Source organism: Poeciliopsis prolifica, unplaced genomic scaffold, assembly GCF_027474105.1.
Source record: "Poeciliopsis prolifica strain line A6 unplaced genomic scaffold, Auburn_PproV2 SCAFFOLD004, whole genome shotgun sequence".
Lineage (NCBI taxonomy): Eukaryota > Metazoa > Chordata > Actinopteri > Cyprinodontiformes > Poeciliidae > Poeciliopsis > Poeciliopsis prolifica.
Genome location: NW_026562379.1, coordinates 7723029 through 7750041, shown reverse-complemented (window position 1 = coordinate 7750041; position 27013 = coordinate 7723029). Strand labels below are relative to the sequence as shown.

At 37.8% G+C, this 27013-nt stretch overlaps 1 protein-coding gene across 1 annotated transcript in view; it reads left to right on the top strand.

Moving 5' to 3' along the window:
- Positions 1 to 27013, top strand: part of kirrel3b (kirre like nephrin family adhesion molecule 3b) — a 204815-nt gene that overhangs the window by 110218 nt on the left and 67584 nt on the right. The window contains exon 4 of the mRNA XM_055028836.1: positions 21138 to 21287. Within this exon, the coding sequence (XP_054884811.1) occupies positions 21138 to 21287 (150 nt within the window). The remainder of the gene's footprint in view (positions 1 to 21137; positions 21288 to 27013) is intronic.

Genomic DNA, 27013 nt, shown 5'->3' with positions numbered 1-27013 from the left:
TCCATGAGGAGACGACTTCTACGTCCCAGAGATAAACATGTTTTTGTGTGAAAAGTGCATATCAAACCCCAGAAGAAAAACAAATGACCTTGTGAAGAGACTGGGTGAAGCTGATATCACTATACACAGATACATGTTCTGTGGATAGTTACCAGCATAAAAAAAGACTACAGTTAAAAAAATGCACTCTGAAACGATAACTAATTTTTGTAGACTTGTCCTGTGGTCTGATGTAAGTGAATTTGAAGTGTTGGCCATAATGACCACTGTTACATTTGGAGGTGAAAGAGCGAAACCAGCACACCTGAAAGAAAAATCCAACTGTGAGGCTCATTATGTTTTGTTGGTGTGATCTGCGTGATTACATTTGACAAAATAGTTGGCAGCATGAAAAATTTATCTGGGAATAATAAAGCAACTTCTAAAAACCTCAACCAGAAAGTAAAAAAAAAAAAAAATCCTTCCCTACTTATTATTTGTCTGTTCCACAGGGAACAGTTGTCATCCTTATTTTTAAACTACAAGTGTAATTGAGGAAAACAGAAAAAGTGTAATCCTCTTGCAACACCCAGACAGGAACAGCTCAGACATACTGCAAGTTTGGAGACCCATGTGAGTGAAAGTGTGTGTCAAACATGTTGAGAACATATGTGAGGGGCTGCACCTGCGCGGGTGCATCAGGGGTCCTCACTGTGCAGCAATTCACCGTAGTGAGGTGTGTTGCCCTACCGTGGTTCAGGTGAAAGCTGACATTTCTTCATTTATCCTCCTAATTGCTGATTTACACTTCTTCTAATGGCATGGGAACTCAGATCCAGACACTTTAATGGGCAAGGGAATGTAGCCAGAGGTGTCCAAAGGCTTTCTGTTCCCTCCCTGTCTTTTTTCTCCGTTCCTGTCTGTTCCACTCTCTTGTGTGGCTGTATGACATCTTTTCTTTGCATCCTTTATTTATGCACTCTTTCATCAGCATGACTTTCTCCTGGCAAAACGCGTAGTCAAATTGTCACTTAAGATCAGAGATGAGTTTATCTCTCCCTCACTCACTTGTCTGACTTTTTAGCTGTCTTCCCAGCTTTCCAATCTCTTCATGGAATGACTTGCGCTGCCACTGCTTGCAGAAGCTAACAAACGGTTTAGAGATCAGTTGACTGGAAAGAATGGAAATCAGGCTGGCGGGAAGTGAGTCGATGGCTCGGCTTAAACTGACACTAAGCAGAATGGCACTGTACACCATTGCTGTACTCTCTCTTGGCATACAGCGGGTATCTAAATAAGCTGTGTACTTTCATCATGAGGGAAACAAAGCTGTAGAGAATTTTGAGAAATTCATCCAATAGACTAAAATGATAAACTTACAACATTTGCATCTGCTGCCATGCTTCCATGCTTTATGTCCGTATGAGCTCAGATGGAGGAAAAGCTCAAACATTTATTACAGCATAAGGCCCAAGTCATTTTCTGGAAATGAACACACACTCGGATGTGATGTATGGGATTCTCTCTTGCATGTAACGGCAATCTAAGTGTCCTTTATGATTTCATTCAAAATCCTTCGTCCTTGTGTGGTGCAACTAAACACATTAAGGCAGAATGACGGATGGGCCCTGTGAGCATAAGGAAAGCAGGCTGGTGGAGGATACAATATGAATTCTACACCCGCAGGGTTGGTGGGAGGGTTCTTATTAATTCCATTGAAAGGAATTTGCCCCACTGCATATTGTTGAGATTCATTGGCTAAGCTGTGCAATGCTTGCGTGCACGTGCATGTTTGATAGCTCAAGTGTCCCACTGTGGCATGCCCGTGTAAGGACTAAATGAAGCTGACTTTAATGGCTGCCTTAATGAAATGCCCTGGCCCTAATTAAGCACTCTCTACATTGGAGGGGACAAGCTAGATTTAGTCTCCTTCTACGTCCTCCCAAGGGCCGTTCCGTCTCCTCCTCCAGGACGTGTTGCCTCAGCGCCTTAAAACCTTCTTTCCCAGTGCTAAATTGTGTTTTGCTGGTATGTTTGTCTGTGCCAACATATGCTTGGGTAGCGTAGCTTTGATAACGTAAAATCCACCGTCAGCTTTTTCCCCCAGCAACCCATAAGCACTCAACCAGTGCATATTCCAAAAGTTAATCCTCATAAGAGACTCTTCACAATAACATTAGCTATGCACCAATCAGATATTTGTAAATCTTTGAATTTTGAAAAGTGTTGAATTGTTCATTTCAGTCAATTTTAAGTCCATCAGTAAGGAAAATAATTACGTTAATTGTGAATGGTTAAAATAGGGCCTCAAGTGACATACACAGTAAAACAGCATTTCATTAATTTAAAATAAAATCGACTGATTTGGAGTTGAGAATTTAACTGTCTTTAGCTATTTAGGTGATTTTCATGGTTACCATTAGAAAATGGGTGTAAACCTTGGAGAATACAGATACTTACATTAAGTCAGAGATTTCCAAAAGGCTGGTGACATGTATGATAGACAGAGTTTGATGTCTCAAAATAATAAAATTAAGCAACTTTGTTTCCACAGGATCCACCTTCCTTATAATTATGGAATTATAACTCTTTGTAGTAGCAGTAGTCACATAATGATCATAAAGTAGTTTGAAAAAAATCTGTATCTGCAGATAAACAATCCAGATACATTTGTTTATCTGCATTGTCACTGATTAAGATCCTGCTCACATTTTTTGGTGGTTAACTCCTACTAATTTCAACTAATTGTGCTAATTCATATGCCGAAACGTTCTGTTTTTTCTGGACGTTATTGCTATGTCTTTTGCTAAACTTCACTATTTTACTTTTCAGCTTTTGTGCAAATTTCAGCCCCATTGAAATACATTAAAATTCTACAAAATTCTGCTACAGTTTTCCGCTTTTTCACAGCTTACTACTTCTGCCTACTTCAACCTAGAATCTCCATTCAACTTTTAAACAAGTCACAAGACTTTAAACTATATTCAGATGTCTTGACTATTTGATATCTCTTATGGTTTTTCCACAGCTGTGACTTAAGTTTTATGCATATTTTTGACCGTTTTCAGTTTTACAATGTAATCCTATGGTGGAATTTTCTAACTGTTTTCAGTTGTTTTACACAACAACTGACAATCACAACTGGAATGGTGACAATAGAACATTGTTTCCCAATGGAAATGATGTTTAAAAATTTGTAAAAAGGAATGTTATGACTTTTAATAGCAAGAAAGGTTTACATTATTTTCCAGTGTTTGAACTTTAGACAGGTGCACCAAGTGGAAAACCCCTTTCCATGGACAAACTTGGTTCAGCATGATACTGGTTTGTGATCACATGATACTGTGAAGAAACCAGTTGTTTTTGGTGCTAGTTCACCACTAAAGACAACACGGATTTTACCTTACCTTATTTTTCTCTATTTTGGAGCCACTTCAAAATACATTTATCTTGCATTTGTTCCATTTGACAAAATTTTCTGTAAAGTGAGCTGCCTACCTTTTTGTTGTCAAGAAACACTGACTTGACAATGTGCTTCTTTGCATCTCTTATTCTTATTATTTTTATAGTTAAATGACAAACCATAATATTCACAAATTACAAACGTCAAGGCGGTATATTATGGAAAATGACTTGTGAACTGATTTACCTGAAGATGTCAGATACAAAATGACCAAAATTCTAAGCGGTACTGCCAAATTGTATCCTATAGCAGCATAAACAAATAGTCTGCATGCCTAAGTTTATTTTATCATAGCCTCCTATCTATAACTCTTCGGACTTTATTATGAAACCTCTCTGAAACTTATTCAGTTTTCTTCACTCAGTAGTAACGTTATACTGTTGTTAGCAGTGTTGTACTGACCAGATGGCACTAGAATTTTTCTGGGCTTCTCTAGGGAATATCGATATTATCCACAGCCAGCTGTTTTACAATAGTGAAACTACTTATCCCCAGAAATATGTCTGCTTTGAAACAACTAACTTAGAAACTAATTTGTGAAGTCTATAATTTCTTGTAGGGGTGTGACTCATACTTTCGGTCCTTTTATAAATGAATGACTTTCAGAAACACAGCATCATGAAAATGGGAGGCATGCTGAGTGAGCTGACCTTCTGAATGTTCTTTAGCAATGTGACACAGAGTGGTAACAGACAATGTGATTTTTTGAGCTTATTAAGTTGTTGGACATGCACAAACTCAGCGATGATGGATGGTTGCACATACACAGCTAAGTTGCCTTTTTATCTTCCCCAGTGACAGAAAAACAATTTTCCGTCTTCCGTACACTCTTCTTGTATTCAGTGTTTCTGTAAAATGTCTTGATGAATTCACTTAGCTGCATGAATCATAATAAAAAGCAATGTGATAAACACCCTTGTGTGTCGCTTCTTCTTTTTGCTTAATTGCTAGGTATGACCTCCAAGCATGCTAAAGTGCATTGCAAACATTTGATAAAATCACTTTGAATCGCAATGATGCCATTTCTGCGCTTCTCAACTTCATTTCATTTGGCATCCTTTAATCATGGTTCTCGGCTAGCTGTCACAAGTAAATAATGAGTGGACTCAAGATGTCTTTGATTTGTTAGGTCTTTGCCAGGTCACAGCTCAATTGGCACAAACAAGAAAAAAATAACAAACATCCTGTTTGCTGAGGGCTCATTAGGGAGCCTTGCAGCATAAAGCCAGTGTTACTAGATGATATGGACTTTTTTTTTATTGAAAACCTCTTGATCCCAGGAGATAACAGAACTATGCTCTGCCACAATGGAGAAGGAGAGGGGAACAATTTCTTCAGATGAAAAATTATACGCTTTAGGTTAGGAGAAAAAAAAAGAAACAGGGAGACAAACAGAAGAGGAAGAAGGAAGAAGACATAAACTATACCTTTGTGAGTCCAAAGGCTTGCAGATGAAAAGTCACATCATGTCACACAGTGGTTTTGATGCATGCTGCCCACAGATGAGCCGTCTGGCAGATATACTGTGGGTAAGGAGGCTCTTCAGTCAACGCTGCTGGAGGGATAGCAGCATCAATGCTGAATTTTTCCTGGCAGAGATCGAAAATGCAAATAATTCATCTCTGTTTCTGTGTGCAAATTGTGAGAATGAGCACAAGCGGCCATAAGCAGTTTCTTGGCAATTAGAGTTGCTGTCTTTTAACCAGAGGGCCAGCCCATCCACATATCAAAGCATCCTTGAATAACACAATGAACCCCCATATTTTTCTATTAGATGATCGGTGTGGGGTTGTTGGAAAAAAAAGAGAGAAATGTGCAGAATTGTGTGCATGAAAATATTTGTATTCTGTTCCAAGTAAAAGTATTCAGATCCCTTGAAGTTAATCACATTTTGTTATGTTACACATGCTTCACAAAACAAAACATAATTATAATAGGCGGTTGTGTGAACCCTATTGTTGATTAATTAGCTGATCTGTCAAAGAGTGGGTGTGGGTAATTTTTTCTCTTTTTATTTTTTGTTAACTATACTGAAACGCACTGGATTTTGTGGCAAATGTGCATGTTTAAGTGTCAAGTTAGAATAACTGACCCAGTGATCCCCCTAGACCTTGTAACTTAGTCTTGACAATAGCAGCCAAACACTGTGTCCCTTCTTCAGATTTGTGTCATGTTGTCATTTTCCTGACCACCAATAGTCCTGACTCAATGCATAGCAATTGAACATGTGTTCCACATGATAGTCACATGATGTTCTATCGGTAATATAATGTTTACAATGCCAGTACGCCTTTGCATAATCTGGCCTCTGTGACCAAAAAGTATCAAGTCAGATTCTCAATTGGATCAGGTTGGATATTTGACTATGTCATTATAGCACAATAATATACTCTGAAAAGAGCCATTCCATTGTTGCTCTGGATGTTGCAGCTGTTTTCCATCTACCTATCAACATTTTCTTCCTTTCTTACAAGAAAGGTCTACACCAGGCCTTTCTTGTAAATTATATTTTGATCTCAGTGGGATCAACCTGGTTAAATAAAGGTTCTTGTTATTATCATTAGAAACTTTCCTGATGCAGGTCTATTGTTGTTTTTTTTTTTTTTATACAAAATCCTGAAGACAAAGACTCCCTGCCATCAGACCCAGTGAATTTTGTATTCACATTAATGTACAGTGGTGATTTTTTTTTTCTGCATTGAAATTTCAATTTTAACATTGGATACCTGACAATTCAAGTACTTTTTCACTAACCTAATAAACCTACTAATAAAGTACTTTCTTTCTATAGCAATTTTTTAAACAAATACAAAATCCTTTACATTCAGAAATTCAATTTAAACAATATTGTAAATGACACAAGAAACAGAAAAATATATCCAGAACATTTTCTTTATATCCATGTGCAAATGAAGCATAAGATAATGGGATTAAAACTGATCAATGGACACCTCTGGCCTGCAGTAACAGTGTTTATTGCACCATTAGGTATATCATTCCAACAGCTTTAGATAGTACCCTGCAATGCTGGCCTAAAAAGTATCACAGTTGCAGAATATTTTTTTAAATCACACTTTCAGAGCTGCATAAGTCACATTTACACAACGACTGTGACGGCTGTGATAACCACCGATTAGCAATTTTAGTTTTTTTAGATTTAGAGTTGTTTGCTGCTGAAGGGAAACAAAGTTTACATTTAATCCATAGTGAATGCTTCTTTTAAGCAAGTCTATAAAATTTTTGACCTCTGTATATGTTTTCAGTGGCCTTATTCCATACCATTTTCTCTCCCTACCAGCATTTTGTCAGAAAGGCAGTTATGTCATTATGTATAAAAAATATTCATCTGCAAATTAATGGAGCTGTTTTATGCATGCAGCTCTATCCTGGAAATGTATTTAAATTGTATTTTCAACACAAGGTACCATCAGCACACAGGTTAGGACCCGCAGCACATAACTTATGCTCAGCACTGTTTCAGCCAAGGTTAATTGTAGGTATGAAAGAACAAAGTGGTAATAATAGTGTCACTACAAAGGATGTATGTTAATGCACTGAGCTTATTTCAGCTAGAACCCCCACCATTATAAAGTCGACAAAAAATGTTCTATCAGGCAGACAGTAGGTCTTTGGTGTGCACCTGTTTCTTGTTATTAAACTGGACTTTGACAGAAGCAATTTACAATAAATATAAAGGGTTTCAAATAACCTGTTTTACATTGTTGTGAGCAGTCATTAATCTCCAGGAAAAAAAAGAAAAGAAAAAAAAACAGAAAAAGAGGGATGGTTTGTGTTTACCATGTAAATGTAGGATTAGAATTACATACTATGTGGTGGGTGTTTGTATTGCATACAGTTAATGGATCAAGTTTGCAGGGTCAGTTCAGATCAGCCAGGACTTGGATTGTATCAATATATTGTGATATGAAATAGTACAATGTTTCTCATCAAATTTATTTTATCACTTGTGATGTGTTGCTTTCATTTTGTGACTTTATTTAAAGAAGTGGGTGGAAGTTATAGGGCCCACCAAAGGTGACTTCCTTAACCTTAACACCCTTTGTCCATGTTTAAAATTTGTATTTGGAACTTTTGGTCTACCTACACTAAAGTTCATCTGCTTCTGCTTCAGCACTTCATATGGACAACAAACTATAGGGTTATGCATGAGTTTTGGCTGCAATTGATCTCTAGTTTGATGCAAAATACTTAGACAAACTAGAATAAAACATTCTTTTGAAACACAAAATTGTATGTAATCTTAATTTTTATGTGTGTTTTGATTGAGCTATCAAACACAAAAAGGGAATTCTTGCTTTCTTGATAAATATTGCCAAAATATTATTCTGTATCATCACATTGCTACCACCACTGTTTTCAATAGCTACAACCAAAAAAAAAAAACATTTAAAAAAGATTGTTCAAAAAAGAGATGACAAGAAAAACCCAATGGGGAGCCAGACAAAGTCAGAGAAAGCTCAGGACAGAAGATTGAAGTTGCGACATGTTAATTATTCCTCTACAGCCAGTTGTGCCACAGAGATGAGCTGTAGGGTCAAAAACCTTCCACGGAATCATACTTCCACTTTGATGCATTTACACTAATGGAGTAGCCCTCACAACAACTAACGCACTCTTCTTTACATGCACACACACTAACACAGGCAAGTTTGTATTTCCACCTATATCAAATTATGGGTAGAAATACATATAAATGCAGCTCAATAAATGCATTTATACAGTTACATTTATTCCCTAACTCTTAACCCATACTAGTCTGTTCCTAACTTTAACTTTAGCAAGCACTAAATTCATACCTTGAATCTAAACCTAGTCCATAACTCTAAACAAGGATGTCCACCTTGTTATCACTGGTCTTCGGTCCCCATTAGGCCCACAACTAACTTCATCTAGTCAAACTAATTCACTACTCAAGGTTTATATTAAAGACCTTCATTTCGTCATTCATATATTTTTTTAAATGCTTTTATTCAAGTTTACTTAGTTGCATTAGATAATTTATCCAGAATACTTTCCATTCAAAGGTGGCTGACTCCTTAAATTCTTCAGCTGGGCTCTTAGATCACATTTCACATGATTACATATAAAGTACAAGTTCCTCGGTTGTGTAAGGAAGTCATTGTAAAAGAGATGCTACGGAAGAATAGGAAGAAATTCACACTGCGAACACTAGCTTACTAAAGGTCACCCTGTCAGAGCAGGCCAGCCATTTTAATCTCACCTGACCTGACCTTTAATAGTGCAACATTATCTCCATTAGTGTCTACAAAAGTGGCACTCCAATTCCATACACAGGCACCTCCATATTTATGAGTGTACGGCTGTGTGCACATCCGATAGTGTTCAGTGTGTCTGTGTGAAAGCCCTGCAGAATTTTCCAGCTTGCAGCTGGCATCCTGCCTAGCAGTGGGACAAAAGCTAGAAAAACCTAGGCAATGGCAGCCAAGGGTAATAACCAAGGGTAACTGCATGAGTGCTGGAGTCACAGAGTCATTTCAGTGACCAGCCAACGAAGAAAAAAAAAAAAAAAGTAGAGGAGAGCCTGTCTGTACATGTAAAAGCTGCAGAAAAACATGACAGTGATTTTCTTTGTTAAGAGAGTTCCTAATTAGTTTAAGACTTGTGTTATCACTGCTTACGAGTAGTTTAAGATATGCCTCCTCAACCCCAAAGCCAGCCACACTAAGTGGAGAGGACATGAGGACCTACGCCAGATGATGAGCAGGTCTAAATGGAAGATTGTTCAATATAATGAGCAATAGCTGCTCTCTGGTGAGAACTCATTTGTGGATTGCATAGTTTTTATGACTGCTTTTAATGTGTGGCATTCTGGCTAAAATCGTCTAAATTCCCATTGAATTCTCATTAAAGTGAGAAAAGATAGAAAAAGATGTTTCTCCCTTTAAAACTCAAAATGGTCACATAGTCTTGTCACTCTATGTCTGCTCTTCTCTTCTTGTCTTTTTCTTGCAGAGCTGAACTGTGAGTAATAGACAGTGACAGTCAACTTTCCGTGAATGAAATGTGTCTGTTTTTCTTTTTTTCTTTTTTTTTTTTTTTTTTGGTTTGAAAACACTACAGTTCCTCTATCAGATTATTTACAATTTGTCTGTGGAGTCTCAACAGCAGGGCGATCCAATCTTCACATGGTTGGTTTTACTGGTAAAGGTTCAAATCCACAACAGAGATGTAACTTCAATATGTTCTCCTTAAGACCCTATCTGTCATGCCACTTAAACTCTGAAGGTTTATCTTCAAATAATTTTCTCACAACTTTTGTATGGTCAGAAAATGTCTCATCAAGCGAATGTCATGCATTTTGTCGATGGAAAGTAACTTACAGTATACATTGTGTCCTCTGTCAAAGGTTTATGTCTTCATTTAGGTCAGACACAGAGGAAAAACATAACTAGAAATGGAATGTTAATGGTTAAAACTATGCTGGAGGAATGGTTGGAAAGGGGGGTTACTGAATAAATCAAATTATGTTATGTGCTGACAAAGGATACAAAAAGGAAAAGAACAAATTTCTTTACCTGAGAGATTTTTGCCGTGGTTGCCGCAGTGGTACAGCTGTTAACTCAGACCTCAAGTGTCGTGTTCTGCTTTTTGTGCATTGTTTTATATCTTACGTTAGCATTAGTTGTTGGTCCAGTTTGATCCTTTTCCTTTTTTTTTTTTTTTTTTTTTTTTGCCTTTTCCAGCTTCTTCTGTGATGATTTTTTTTTGTTTAAAATCACTTTCCCTCAGTTTGTCTGTTGAGGTTCTTCCCTATCTGCACTGTATTCTCTCATGTGATTTTTATGTCATTCATCCACCTTCCCAGTAGTTTAAAAGTCTGTCAGTTTTATTTTACTGTAACGCCAGATTTTCTTGCTCTCCACAGTCTGTTTCCTCCTGCCGGTTTCCCTGTGCTCTGCTTGCTCTGCTGTTTCCACTCGGTTTATTCCTCTGTTCTCTCCAGCCAGTTTCTTGGATTTTGTAGGCCTTTCTTTGGTGAAAATTTGCGTAGATAAAGATCTACTTCTTTACAATAGCATTTGACAAATTCTTCTTAGAGGTTGTGACTTTAGGAGCTAATTTTGGGCAAGGAAAATAATGTTTCACAATTACTTATGTCTTTTAAAATGCAACACAAAGGAGGTTGAGATTGTTTATGTTTCATGCTTTCAAGATTTTGGGGTTTTCTTACTCAAAAATAAGATGGCCTTCAGACTCTATTGTAAACCCACTGGCTATGCTGAAAGATATTTCACATCCTCACATCTCAGGTGTTTGACCTACACAGAAAGTGAAAATTGGCAAAACCAAAGACAATGTTATGGTGGAAGAATAGCAACAAGTTACAGAAACGAGGCTGCTTTGGAGTTTGGAAATAGTGATTGAGGAGAGCAAAGAAGTTCAAAGTTCTTCCTCCACTGGGAGTAGAATTATACCCCCCGGCACTGCTTATGGCAAAAGAAAGTTCAAGAGGTGTTCAGAGGAGAGAGAGAAAAGTAGGTTTGAAATAAGAAAAAAAAATGTGTAGAAACCAGCATGCTGAGCTGAATGTGGCAAAGTGCCCCAGGGGAGGCTGGAAGCACTGAGAGACTGTAACCTGAGATGAGAGGTCCCTGAGATTCAGCATCAAACCACCTTTATGATCCACAGGAGGCTATATGTGCTGTGCATAAAATCAGACTCACATCTGACAGCCAATAGCAGCTGTCCTCACAGTTGGATCCAGTTGTGGTTACAATGTCTTACCAGTACAATTCCTAATATTTTGAGTCACAGACAAGAAAGATGATCTGTTGAGTAAAGGAAATCTGCCTAAGGGATTGAGATGAAACGTCTAGGAGAAACTCCTCTCCTTATACTGAGAAGTCCCTGTAAAACATGATATAATTTCATGTAGAGGCTGCAAGTAAAAGCAATAATTATTAATTGAGCATTAGAATTTGTGCTGCCACTTTCTGACAAATTTTTATTCTGCAATTTATATCACTGTCTTAAGTCCCCTAAATCTTCTTATTAGTTCATCTCACACAGCTGTGCATTTTACAACATTCGTTAATGTACTGTAAATGGCATAAAATATGACAAGCACAAGTTTCTTCCAGCACTTGCTTTTATATCACTTTTATACCTTTTAGAAAACTTATTTATTTATTTGAAGGCAGATGTGATTTTATGTCCTCACCATGGTTGTAAAGTGCTACTTTGAAATGCAAATTAGACTTTGATTAAGGGATTTTCATGAAAAGGCTGTTGTGGATATGAGGTAGTAGAATGAAAGCAAGCATGTTTAGTGGTCCCATTTGGTCCATGGTGTTGAATTAACACAAAATCAAGGAGTCTTGTCGGGACAGCGTAGGACACAGTAACTCATATTACTAAGCTTTACGAAAACACTCACCAGACAGCCAGTAAGACAGACATATCATTCAAAACATGAGGGATTTGATCCATTTTCACCACTTTAGAGACTGCCGCTTTTTTAGAAATAACATTTTTGTCCATTTAAGGGTAGGTTTTAAAGAAATCCTCTTGGAATCCAAATAAAATTATGGGATAGAGTGCCTGCTTAATGCCTTATATGCACTTACAGGTAAAGTGTATACTTGAAAGGTAATGGCTTTTTCCAGTCAAGTGTTGCAGTGGCTCCCACATGGAAACAGATCTCTTTCCTTCTGTCTTGATAGGGTCCTCTTAGTGAAGGTGTGGCATAATGTAGTTCCTCCTTAGGTCTCTTATCTCATGTCAGTGCTGTCCTGCACACCTTGATAAAGCTTCCCCCACCCTCCCTTGTCTTGTAACAACATTTCCACTCTGTCTGACAGGTACTGCAGCTACTGGGAGCCTGGCTCTCATCTCTCTCTATCCACAGGCACACATGCATAAAGTAGGTCCTCCCACTATCCCAAAAAGGCTTTTCCCCTTCATGTAGCACTTTGGAATTGCAGCAGATCCCATGCTTTTGGTTGAACACAAAGTGTAATACTGTCATCCTAAATGACTGTGTTAGTGTGTGTTGCTACTGAAATCCTTTAACTGGATTAATTGGAGTAGAGTAGAATGGTGTGAACAGTTATTTGTGAAAAAATATAATGAGCTTAAGTTCATTGACAAAGATGATTGGAAATTTTAACAATTTATAGGATTCACATAGTATTCATGTGATTCCATTTTTTGTTTTGGGCTATATGGCTCAAAACTCTGAGTGGCATACTCTTGGAGCAGGACTAGCAATCAGAGTACAAATGTTGCCTTGTTCGTCCGGAAGAAACATCTATTACCTGCTATATGTTCACAGGCTTCCTAAGCTACCTGGAAAAGTCTAGAATTTGTTGAGTATGGAAAAAAGAAAATAACAGCATATCGTTTCCCCCCCGCCCCTGTCTTTTCTAAGAGTCACCTTCTGTTGATTTTTTATTCCAATTATTCATCCATCCACTCTTAGATTGATCAATTTCCATTCATTTGTCCTCAAGCTTAAACTCTATAACAATATCTGCTTAAATATGTTGACAAACTTTAATTTATACTTTAAAAATTTAAACTTAATGTGAAGAATCCTATTCTGTCTATGAGGAATTGTTGTACTGTGCACAGTGTTTGAAAATACACCTGGAATCGGTGGGTTCAAAATAGGATGAAGTTGATATCTTATTTGAAGCTTCCAAAGGACAGAAGTAGACACTTAACCAGGGTCAAACTCAGTCATGAACTTCCACTATGTTTAAGACAAAATTACCTCATGGTCCAAAATGTGTTATTCCTGCTTCCTGGGCTTCCCACTACACGTGGAACAGCACAGTAGACATGCTTGGAGCTAAAATATTTCTTTGGAGTTACCACTTCATTATTGTGCTTTCAGAAATGTGACTCAAGTTACAAGAATGCTTTTAAGAAAGTGAGTGTAGAGATTTATATTATGTAGAACTAGTCATTTAACCCAATTCTAATATCACATAAAGGATAAGGGAAGTTAAATCAAGGGATGACACAAAATAAAACAACCACTGACATTTAAATTCCTTCAGGAAAGGAAAGCAATAACAACATTATTTCTAATCACAGTAACCAACAACACATCACTGTGATCACAGCTCTCTTGATAATAGACAAGGAAGGGATCAATTCTACAGCATTTATCAGAATTTAGGGTAAAGGTAGGTTTCCTGTGTTGCCTGTAATGGTGGTGGCTGAGCCCCTGACGTCGTGATTTAACCTGGCACTTTGGTGGTGGCGAGCCGCTCCTCCAAATCAAGGCTAAGTGGCGGATTCATCAGTGCCCTGTCGAGATGAAACACTTGCCCGACGGTGACACGGAGATGAGGCCCTGATTGGGACAAATACGTCTCCCTCTGGTGTCAGCTCTCATTCACCGGTCTGAGCACAGGCTGAAAGAAAGACAAATGTTTTGATTAGGGGTCTCTTTCAATGTCACAGCAGCCAGTGAAGAAGAATGAGATGAGGCTGTCTCCAAGGGAAGCAATAGCTGCAGACGATGAGAGGAAAATGGATGTCTCCGCTGTCTGGAGGGTGTTGAATGGGGCTTCTGAGTCTGAGAAGGGGCTTTGAAATAGTCTCTTTTAATGAGACTGCATTCCTGTTTCCAGAAGACCATTTCAATTTGAGCTTTATGATTGTAAAAGTATCAAGAGGTAATAAATAAAACCTTTGTGCAATGTATCAGTGACATTGGAATAGTCTGTCTGTCCCGCCTGCTATTTATCTGTTTGCCTATCTGTCTGTCTATGTAGTCTTTATGAAATATGACCTCAATCTCTGGGTTCCACATACCATCTGGAATATATGTATACATTTTGCAAAATACATCGTGATTTACATGTGTTTCTAGAACAACTTCCCCTTTTAACATTCATTCTTCTACATCTTTGTGTCAAATAGATCTGTAGTGTAACATTTGGTTGTGAACTGTAAAACAGGCATTTAGAAAATAAATTTATGCAGTTTGGTATTCATATTAGAAGTAAATATACAATTAATTTAAATGGCCAGAAATGCAGTTTTACTGTACTCATTTAGTAAACAAAAAATAAATACCTGTTTGGAATATTAAGTTAATTGCAAGAAAAGACAACTGTGCAATAATTTTCATCTTTAGATACCTTTTTTTCCCACTTCAAAGCAACTAGAGAAAATGTCTCTGTATCAATTTGCCTCTTCATCAACTTGCACTCCAAGTTTATCCTGTTGTCATTTTGTCTCTTTCCAGCTTTATTTTGGATAAAAAAATCTTTTTTACTTAAATTTTTTTTTGTGGTGAAAATTGTATTAATCGTGGAGGTAAATGGCCATGCAAATTCTTAATAGCAGTAAATACCTAAACATAAATTTAAAAAAAATAATTCTGAACTTCTAGACAGAGATATTTTGCTTCTTCTACTTTTTCCAAGAGCTTTGATGTATCTCTTTATTTAATCTCAGTCACTGAGACAAAAATGCTCAATGTCATGAAAGTCAAGACTTTCACTTTTACGTTGTCAGTCCTAAAAACTATGAGTTATGGCTGCACAAAGGGCAGTTTAATTCACCTGTCTGTGTCTGTGAATCCCCCGTAAGAGAAAAATTGGACTCTGCCTCAGAATATATGATGCTGTATGCCCTATTGAACTAAGACCCTCTCTGCCCACCATCCATCAAGTCAGTCAGCTGGGTCTTTTTCAAATGCTCATCTTACCTTAATGAATGTGATCAATCTCAATGCAGACCGACTTTGAACACTTTTAAAGGCATATCTCCTTTTAAAAATATGCTCTTGATGCTCCCATGGTGAACCATCATGTGCCTTTATGTCCAGACACTCATTGAGCACTGAAGACTTCATATGTCAGAGACAAGACAAGCAAGGTTGGCCCTGAGCTCTTAAAACAAACATTTAAAGAAATACTCCCATGACAGAATGAACTGAAGAGGCAAGAGTCAGTGGAGAGGGATATGGACAAAGAAACCATATAATGATGACACAGAAAAACAGAATAGACCTTTCCTGTTCAATCAGTCGCCATCTGAACCTACAAACTTCTCTTCTCCAGCTCTCCGGCTCATTTGCATCTCTTTTATGTCCCCACTTCCTATTATGCAGAAGTGTATGCTAAAAATGTAGTCTGGTCTGCAAAGTGAATCTCTCTCTGTTTCCCCACTTTTTTAATCAATAGCAGCCAGTGGAGGAGGGTTAGGTGGTACTCAGTTGCATTTATGCTAACTAGAATATTTGAACCATTCTCTTTGAACCGAAGGTTACCTTGGAAACCAGCCCGCAGGAGTTACTGTTTTATAACAGTAATTACAATCAGCGACCATAGGTCATGTATTTACAGAACTTATGAACACAAAGTCTCATATACATCCGGCAATTAGATTTCTTTTGGTGGACTGTTATATTTGAGATCACTGCCTTTCTTGGCTTAAAAACTGTCAGGCTTGCAGACCTTTGCTCTTTATTAAAGCACATCCTTTATTTATCAATCCGTGGAGGATTCGTTTGTTTTGGATTTTGGGAGAACAATCCATCCCACGCCTCTGGATTTCTTAATTTACTTTGTTTCCTATTTCATATGAACTGAAGATGAAGATGCAGCTGCCTAAAGGAATTAAGCGAGGCGTTTGTTGCCCCGGATCCTCCACTTTTTGATGTCCATGAAATCTCCCTTCTTCTGTCCATGTTGCTGATGATAAAGAGAATGCCCTCTAGGCCCTTTTCTCTGTTGCCATTTGTAATTTTTAGAAGCCATCATTGGAGGCTATCCATCGTGATTGCGCCCTGGCAACTGCCATGCTCTGTTAATGTACGGGTGTGAGAGAGGGCAGAAATGCAGTCTTCCAGCAGCACCGATGTTTATCTTCCCTCCTTCATAAATTTGCATTCCCACAGATAAAATTTACTCATAATGGCAAGCATCACAGCATTGATGGGCCAAGCATATTACCAGTCTGTATATAGTGTTTGTTTTACAAGTGGACAGGCAGGGAAAGAAGAATTTGGACACAACAATAAGACTGATAGTCACACATGCCTCCCTTTATTGGCCTGGTTGAAGCTTTATGAAATATTCATGACTGGTTTCTAACATGGGCTGAACCTTAGGGATAACATTTTTTTAGATGAGAAAATGAGCTGATTTGGCTAAATCAACTCTTGGACAAATACTTCATCAGATTTTATGTTACAGGCTTTTTTTTTAAAAGTACATTGGAGTATTTTATTGCAGTATCTGGCCAATAACAAAACAAACCAAATCACTATTCACATATCTGAGAGCACATTCATAATAATAACTATGGTAAAACCCATTGAAACCCTTTTTATCTGTTAGAATGCCAGTTCAGAAGTGGAAATAGGGTGTTCACAAAATAATATATGATCAAACTATATGTATATTTTTCTAATTTTTGAGTATTTCTATATTTCATTAAAATTATAAATTAAAACCCTTGTATATTGGCATCTATTATTCTCTTCCTTGCTTTTTTTATAATTGTACTGTTACCTTGAAACAAGGAGGTCCAGGTTCAAATCCTGGACAAATTCTACATCAAGTTTGCTTGTTATCTTTGTGGATGTGTGGAATCTCACCAGTTCCTCCAACAGTCCAGAGCAAGTGACTGTCAATTAGACTCTAAAACATGTGTCTAAAATTTGTGTTCATTTTCTCGCGCTTTGGTGTGAATATATATACACCGTATGATCTTTTTCTTCTTTTTTTCTTCTGGTCTGAATGATTTGAACCGACTGTCGTCTATTCAAAATTTAGTCATCTGTACCTATTTGTCAGACCTTTGCCTGAGGTCACATTGCTGATAAACATATAGGACGTGTATGTGTGTCAAGACTAACAATATTACTCCCCCAATTCTATTCTTATTTTCAGTTTTCTCTCTTCTTTGGAACTGACAAACTATTGCACTACTTCCCTTTGGGAAGCTGTTGTAAAAAATCTATAACAAAGCTAAATTTTGCTTCATATGTATGTGGAAATATTTAATTAAGCCACTTCCCAAACTAATTTCTCTACTAAGAATCAAAGATACTTCACATATGTTCCATATTGATTAGTGTATCAAAGTCACACTCATGCATATTCTTTTGTTATGTAATGAGTAGTTGTTATTATTGAAAGAAAACGCTGGCAGTACTATATTCTGTAAGTAATTATGACTCATTCCCTCCACTTTCAAACTACCCATAGTGGAGACTTTTTGTTTCGATAATGGGATTATTTAACCCTTTCATGCATTGTGGTCACTACAGTGGACAGCTATCTAAAAGCCATTTTCTTGTGCTTCTTGTGAATTTTTATGTTATAAATGCACATAGACCACTGAAGTGGACTCTACTGCATCATAAAATACATTATCAACTACTGGCCGTCAGCTGCAAATGCAATAAATTATTTTTGTTAAATCCAATATGGCCAATAGACAACAAAGCATGCCAACAGACCCTGTCCCTCTTTCCACTATAGACAACTCTTGCAGGCAATACAAATATTGTGACATCAGATAACCCCTATAGAAGAATACTACTAATGTATTTTTTAAATAACAACTTTGTATTTGGAGAAAATTACAATTGATCACCTAAAAAAATAAAATCATGATTTTTTTTTTACATTTTTTTTCCTATCTTTTTTTATGCCTTAAGAAAATAAAAAAAGAAATGGAAAAAAGGCCTGACACAAAGGATCATAATTTATCCATGAATGGGTGAAATGTGTTTTAATCTAAAAATTGTTTCATAAAGTAAGTTATCATAATGTTCTAAAATGTTTACTTTTCTTTCAGGACCAAATTTTAAAGAAAATACTCTGTACAACAGGACATTTGTGATTAGGAGATTATTTTTAAACAATCTCCTTATTGTGAAAGTTTTATCCTGCAACTAAGGTTAAACTGGTCAGATGGTCAGATAATCCACTTTCCTTTTCCGTGTAGGGTACACCGCCTTATCGTGGTTTAAACAAATAGCCCACCAGGAGGCCCTGCAGGAGGAGGGAAAGCTTTTCATTTCACCATAAGTCCTGTGATCATTTCAGTGCAGTCTATAAGTATAACTTGATTTAGATCCTATAAACTCACAACTTTAACAAGACGCCTGTCACCTATGGCAACACTGAGTAAGAAAGATGACAATTCTCCCACATACACAAACACATGCACTTGCAGCAATTTTCTTGCAGATACTTCAACTTTCTCACCAGCTCAACCCCACCGGCAGCAATGAAATAAAACAAAGAAACTGTGGTCCTTCGCTCCTAAATAACAAAACACACCACCACCTAACCCTCTCCTCCATATTGTGACGCTTCCCCCCCATGCTTCTAAATTGCTGGTATAAACTGCTCCGGCCAGAGGGGTAATAGTTTTTGATAATGATCACAGGCCAAGCTTTGTTGCTGTGTGGCCACATGCCGCACAGACAGCATGCTGATTATTCTTCTGAAGTGGCCTGAGTGTGTGTCTGTAACGGCAATTTTGAGGCCTGATTGGCAAAGAGCGATGAAATTGGGGGCAGTTAGCACCGAGGGGGGAAATACTGATGGAGTGTGTCGAAATGCAGCAGCCGTCTGATGGTAAACAAATTATCCAACGTGAAATGACAACATTAGGGAAAGCAAAGTGTTAGTCCACTTTTTGAGTATGGCTTTTTGCTCAGTTTTTAAATGTCTGTTGTTCTCTTTACAGCATTTTAAGAGCTGGGCACTAGTTGTCAAAGATCTATGGCCTCACTCTCCTGAATCCTGGCCATTGAGTCAAACCTGGCAGTTGGATTTAATACACTCCCTATAATTTAGTTGGCAGGATATTGAAAAAAAGCATGCAGAAGGTGCCAAAAATCAGTTATGTTTTCCCACATTTTAAAATGCTGATAGTTTTTCATCTTTGTTTTTATCTCAGATTTGCTGACAGTTGTTTTGGGTTGTATCATTTGAATGGTTGAAAAAAATTGCTTCCAATTGCATAAATTGTGCTTTTGACATCTGTAGTTTTTTAAATATTTGAGTGAGAATTTCATTTTGAAAAATAAGATAGCTTTTTCATAATGATTTATGATGAAATTGATAAATTTGGTGAAACCGAAGGGATAAAAAAAACATTTTTTTTCTGCTTTTATCACTACTCTTTCTTGCAGCAAGAAGTTTAATCAAATGTTTTTTATTTTGTTTTGAAGGTCTAGCCATTGTACTTATGAGGGCTGTTGCACTGGAGGAAAAACAAAAAACAAAACAAAAAAATATATATATATATCGCAAGGTTGTCTGAAGTTTTGAGCCACAGATAAAGAGGATGTGACTGTGGTCTGCGTATGATATTTTTAAACACTGTTTAACTGATAAAAAAAAGCATGTTCACGTTTCTTTTTCATTCAGTCAGTCAGCTATTTATTCAGTTGCTTCAGTTATGGTGCATTTGTCATGCCATAAAGAGGAGTCAGGTTGTTTTCTCTGTTACGTGGTTCACCTTCCAAGAATAAGAATCAAAAAGAGTTTATCTTTTAAAGCTCATAAGATTAAAAGCACATTCAATATGATTTGCCCTGGTCCCTCTTCAAAATGAGATCCAGATCTCAACAGGGTTTACCTGCTTAAATAAATAAAAATAAATAAATAAATAAAATAAAAATAACAGAGCCAATCATACTCACACATCGATGCCTTGTTTTGTCCACCAAAACAACATCAGGTGGTCTTTGCTTTTCAATGTTGTGCTAAATTTCACTGCATCCACATGTTTTGCTTAGTATTTTAAAGAAAAAAGGCTATTTTTGTGTTTGTAGGTCAACATGATTTTGAAATTTCATATGCAGAGCTGAACGCTCCCAAAGGTGCTGGTTATAAACTCGTGGCACACGCTAAACAACTTTAGATAGAAAATATGCTCTTTAAGTGTCTGGGTGAATGCATGTCATTGTACGTGTGCTTCAGTTGATAGGCAGAATTCTAAAGTAGAAATCAGTACTCCTCTGTATTCCTGTGTGTCTTTATTCTGACTCCCCACTGCCCACCTCCCCACACACTCATGCATAAACACACTTACACACACTCTGCTACCAAATGTACACCAAGCAACCCTTTACTGTTTCCGTACCCAGTTCCCCATTAACACACCTCTAATGGAGTTCACTCCACAGTGCTTTCTGCCTGAACACGCTGTGGAGCGGTACAGTTAATAGCAGCTGCACAGTTGGAATACATGGGTGTGAGCTCGAGTTAATGTATGCTGGTGAAGCAGCGTTGGCAGACAAGATTGTGTTATCTGCTGTGGTGTGTACGGGCCCAACCCATCTGCACGGTGACATCCTGCATAAATGAGCCAAGCTGAGCTATGATAGCTGTCTCTTAGCCTGCGCTTTAATCCTGCTGCTCCACTCCTGCATGATTACAGAAACTTGTCTTTGTATCATGAATAGTGAAATGATGGGCCACATTTGTAAGGCACCCTTTAGGGTTCCTGCAACATGCATTTGACAAGAGGTTTGACTGAAATTGGTTGAAATGGGAACACTGTGCACTTTTGTTAAATTTGTCTATTTCCTTCATCATTTGAAAGATTGAAGACATCACTTGTTCTCCTAGTTTTTGAACTTTCTCTTCCCTCGTGTCTCGATTAGTTTAGAAATTACAAGCTAATGAGATCTAAGCTATCCCTTCTTTTTTCTGTCCAGGGGTGGAGGCTATGTTTTCCCAGCAGCCCCAGGACTTGGTGGTAGTGGCAGGTCAGCCGGTGACTTTACCATGCACTATTCCCGGATATCATGGCATTGTCCTCTGGATCAAAGATGGACTGGCACTTGGAGTTGGCAGAGACCTCTCTGGTAAGGATTTGCATGCTTTTAATTTTCAGCATATTGCCCTGCACTTATATATCATTTGTTGTTATATTTCAACAAATAAGACTCTGAAATGAAATATTAACATTTGGACACTGCATTCTTGACATGTAACTAGCATTTTTTTTCAAAAACATTACGTGGCCTGTTGCAAAATTTGTTATTGTGACAGGCCTATTCAGCAATATAAAGTTCAGGTGTTCAGATTCTGTCACCAAGGTAGTCATTAATGTCGTTACATATCAATGAACAAGTCTGTACAAGAAGAGAGTGGCAAGAAAATGCCATTGACAAAAGATGAACTATAAGAAATGTTGTTTGCTGTTTGACATAAATCATGTAGGAGGCACAAGAAACTCATAGGAGATGGTGCTCTCATCAGATAGGATCAAAAACAATTTTACATGCATGAAAAGACCTATATGTGGCCAAAAATTAATGTTGCACAAAACCCTGAACACCCCATCTCCACACTGAAATGGTGATTGGTGGTGGCACATCATGCTGTGCGGATGCTTTTCTTCAGCAGACACAGAGACTGGTCAGAGGTACCTAAATACAGGCTGCTGAATTTCAGGCTGCTAAATGACATTTTGAAAAGTAGATGGCCTCCACCTAATTACATCATATCTCATGCATAATTTTGTTAATTGCTTAATTTGATGCAAAGGGATTAGTGTGATGTTATTTAGCAACCTGTTGGCTCGTCAATCCTGGCTTTATGCAGAAAATATTCATGACCTTGCTGAAATCCTCATGTCATATGCCAACCTTTTGAAGAAGAAGAATATATTCACCTTGATTATTAAATTCACCCAAAACATTTATCCATTTATATCTGTACTCGGTCCCTACCATTATTCTATCAATACAGCCTTTTCATTTTAGAGCTTTTCAATTTGCCACACACTCCTCCACATTGTAACCACTGGATGTAATTACAATTCAAGGCACAATGATTCAATATTCGGCAGTGGCCATTCTGAAATACAACATATCCTGCATTGTTATGAATGATTAAATATGAGCTGCAAAAGAGATCGAGGGTTTTCTACCCTTTGACCTTTAGCAAATAGTCCTCTTTCAGAGATGTGGTGTGTGATTAAACCTCAGACTGACAGAGCCCCAGTAAAGCCATCCTATTCTTTCTTCGTGTCCTTATTAGGCCCCAGAGGAAGACTGAGAGGTGGCTGTAAACAATAGTCCTGCAGCCATCAAGTCTCCGTTGGAGGAAGAAGATGCAGACAGGGAGAGTACTTATGATTGTTTGAGATAGAATGGAAAGAGAGAGAGTGGAGAATGTAGAGAGAAAGAGACAGAGAGAGTGTCATTTTATATAGGCTCAGAGTAGAGCAGGGATATTTATCCTCTTCAGCTTTTATTGATTTAACAAGACAAAATGATCAAGATGAAATTTCATTTCCACAGCAGGGAAGGTAAGGTGAAGGAACAAAAAAAGTTGAAAAAAGAGAACATTGAGTCTTCACACTTCAGGGAACTACAGTAGATCAGCCTTTAATAAAACATCTGTGAATAGCTTAAAACTCGTGGACAAGAAGTATTCTTGGTCCTCTCCACGACCATTTTCTCCTCCAGAAGAGTGATTGAGGAGGAAAATAAGGATAGTTAAAAAAGGGAAGGATTTGTGTGAAGAAAAATAGCCGCCAGCTTAGAGAAGAAAGGTTCTCTAAAATCACCAATATGTTACAGACAGGGGGCTGAGTGCCTTCTATTGAGACAGATGACACTTTTTCAAAATAAAGCACTCCACAGCTGTCCTTTTTTATCACTCCTGCCTACCTAAACACGCCACGCATGCAGCGGTAAAAGAGCAATGGTACATCGCTGCGGAGACGCACACAATGAAAGGAAAGTGGCAGCTGTATATGTAAAAAGTGCGACGAATCAAATGTCGCACGGAGCATTTCAATAATATAGGTCTGCTCGGCTATTCATAGAAAGAAGCTGTGTTGGCAGCATCCTCCGCCTGGGACCTGTTTCCATTCACAGGAGCAGTGATTAAACTGAGAGAACTCTTTCACCATTCAGAGCGAGAAATCATAGCACAAAAGCCAATGATTCCTATCTGTCCCTGAATTTCCTCTTCATTCCCCCTTTGTGCCATGCTTTTCCACTCTAATTAATGAAAAGTGAAGTAGCCCTCAACATACCAATCAATGCCATGGATATGCATGATGCAGATGTATCTGCTGTATATGGTGGTGATAACACACCTGTCAGATATAAGCAAGGTCCCTTAAAAATTAAGGTGGCTGTTTAGATGTTTGAAGAGATAATGCCTGCAGAGAAACTTTGTGTTACGCCTTCTTCTCAAGACACCAAACTTAGCACTGGCCACATGTTTGCAGCTGCAGCAAAACCTGCTTCGATTCCCTGGTGTTAAGCAGGTACAGTGCAAAGCGGGTAGCAGGTGAATGATGCGAATCACCAAGCCAAACTTCAAGTGTCTTCATACTTATGAAAACCCACATGCACATACACATTGGTTCACCCTCAAGACAAATCCATTTCTTCCTGATGGATTCATTACTCCTTAATGGGACTATTTTACATTGTTTGCTTTGGTAACACATTGTGTGTTCGAAATGTGCTGAGATCCAAGATCAATGGCCCTTTCTAGGTGCACGTCACATCTGCAGAGGTGATCAGTCTTCATGTGTGCCACTGTGTAATTTCAATCACATTGACAAAATGCATAATCAGGATACTTATATGGTGGCAAAACACATTAGGATGTTTCAATTCTTTGAAAATGAGATGATAACATCCTTATCTTTTACTATCCATCATGGATGCAAATAATTATTTTTTTTTCCCTGTTTGGATCCAGTTAATGCATCAAGATGAAACTGGAAGGCGGCCACGTCTTCACATAGCAATATTACTCTTAGTGTGCCAGGAGCACAGATGAGGTAACTGGCATAGTAATCTGTTTGTGTAACAGAAATCTGCATGGCTTATGTGAAGCCACGGTTAAGACAAGACAAACAAAGTGTGTGTGAAGTTCATCCCCATCTCTTTGGAGGGTGCAGTTAATTCAAGGCTATTCGGCCAGAGTCAGTGCAAGTTCACATCATACAGAGTCTTGCAATGATCATTACCCTTCTGATCCGTGGTGGTATTACTGCCTTGGATCTCATCAGTGAACATAAAAACTGGAGCAAAAATCTCTCTCTGGGTGACTTTGTGCATGGAATGGCTCTTATTTATCTTCAGGTACTGTTGTTAGGTTGAAAGAGCAGTCCACCCTTCAAAGACATGGGCTAGTTTTGGATCATTATGGTTAAGTAGCGATGAGTAAAAATACCAGCCGTTAAAATTACACAAACATTAAAGACACAATTTTATAATATGATCTTACCAGTTTCATTTAAGATTAAAAGAGGTTGGATGGAGTAATCAGAATCAGTTTGTGCACTTCTATGTCATACAACCAAGAGTTTAAAGAAAAGTTATTAATCCTCATAGAAGTGGGAGGCTAACATCCGGTCAGACAACACCCCAGTCCTCCATCTAGATGACTTTAGCTGTTTAAAACAACTCAAATTGAAAGTGTGCACATTCATAATATATATTAGCAGATATCAACCATCTAAACTTTCACAAGAGAAAATGAAAGTTTAGATCTACTAAACTCACTTTTGCAAAGACAGTCATCATTGCATCTTTGCAATGTTGACTGCAAAGATTTTTCAGTCTGTTTTCAGGACTGACAATTTTTTTATACTACTTTGAAGTTTTTGTTGGTGCGACTTACTGCTGTATCAGTCTACCTCATCAGCTGATTGGGAGTCTGCTGGGAAAACTTGCAACAACTGTTTGACCCGTATGAAGAAAGAAGTTTATTATATTTTACTCAAAATTTTTATGTTTACTCCCCTTTTGGTAGGCAAGTTGCAGCTGATCAGCTGGATTGATGTAGCTGAGAGTTTCGTTCACTTTATCTGTAGCTTTATAACACATATGTCTGAGATACCAGGAACAAAGTTAACAATGGTTTCTTGTAAAAGTGTTGACAGTTAATGAGAAATGTTGTGGCCCATGGACATGAAATATTCATGTGGACTGGTTTTAAATTACTAAATTGCTAGTGTGCATCAAAGTTTGAACTATGGAAAAGTTAGGGTTGATGCTACCTTAGTTTCCACACCATAACTGTGACTAACACTATTTCGAAAAGCAGAAATTGTTGTTAACTGAGACAAATACAGCCCAGTTGGTCAGCTACAAATGAGACAGGATTGCCACTCATCATGGCAATCCTGTCAGCCAGAGCCACCATTTCTGGCTTGTAATCACAAAAGGTTTGCAGTTTTGAAAGTATAGATTTTAAAAGCATTTTGATACAATTAAAAACCGACATTGACTAATCCTTACTAAGATTTTTAGTAGTTTAATTTATGATTTAGTTTTGTTTACGTTAAAGCCTCCTTCAATTTAACAAGTAAAAGTGAAATGGTAGAAAGATGACACCATCTGGTCTTATTACTTAGCAAAACATCATGCGATCTAATGCTGCCGCTTATTTTTGCCTTCTCCTGTTTACCTTCTCCCTTGGTTTAATATTTGTGTTGAGGCGTTCTTTTGTCCTTTGTATTTTTACTGTATAGACCCTTAAGATTAAAGGCTTCACGTAGGAGGATGAAATGCACAGAGTGGCTTAATCGGCTGTAACTCACCCCACCAGCCTATAATGAGACCCACTTCATGCTCTATTAAAAGCTGCTGGATTCAATGAAGCCGAATTCAGTAATTGGACACAGAGCATATGATGGGTTTTGCCGTAGACACATCCATGAACTTAATAGCTGTTATACCACTGCCCACTCTATCTGGGAGCTAAAACAGAAAATCACTAAAGGCTCGGGGTTTTGAAGAATCTCCAAGGTGACTGTAGGTTAGAAGTTTCGGAGAAATCAATTTTTACCCCCTTATTATTTGTTGCCCTTAAGTATCAGTCTAACCTTACACGCCTAGGTAGAAACTAGCAGATTTCTTTTAGGTGTGATTGATGAGCTAGAAGGAAGTGAGTCTAAAGTCTGAAGTTTTTTTTCGCGAAATATAGCTTAAAGTTTGGTTGAAGCTTTGTGTGCAGCCTGGCCTTGTGTTCCAGAAAAAAATCTTCACTCCAATCTCTGGTTACATCATCAATCAATTACAGAAAGACAGCTGGAAGAAAAAGCTCCACTCAGTTGGAAATTCTTCTCATTCTCTGAAGTACAATATTTATGAACATAAATTGTCCTTGCATTCCACAAATTCTACCCATAGCAATCAGGATGAAGAAGCTCGATAAAAAGAAATAGAAAAGGGATCCTGAGAGAAGAAAGTTTCCGAAAACATGTTATATACCCCCAGTGCTCATAGGTTGAACAAATGTGTATTTTAACTTATTTGCCCCTGAGGAGACATACACTTCACAACACATGGGCTATGCAAATTTTTAGATTAGCTTAAGAATGTTATCTTCAAAACCATCTGGCTTGACATCCTAGGTCTCCTGGATATTCCTCTGCTTTCTTCTCCTCTTATTAAACTGTAAATCATCAGTAATCTTGAAACAACTTGAACTGGAGCTGGTTCTGTTTACTGTTGCAGTAAAACATGGTTCCTCAGCAAACAGCAACTTTCACAGCAGCTCATTTACACTGCCAGGAGTGTTGTAAAAATGTATTGTGAGTAAATTAAGA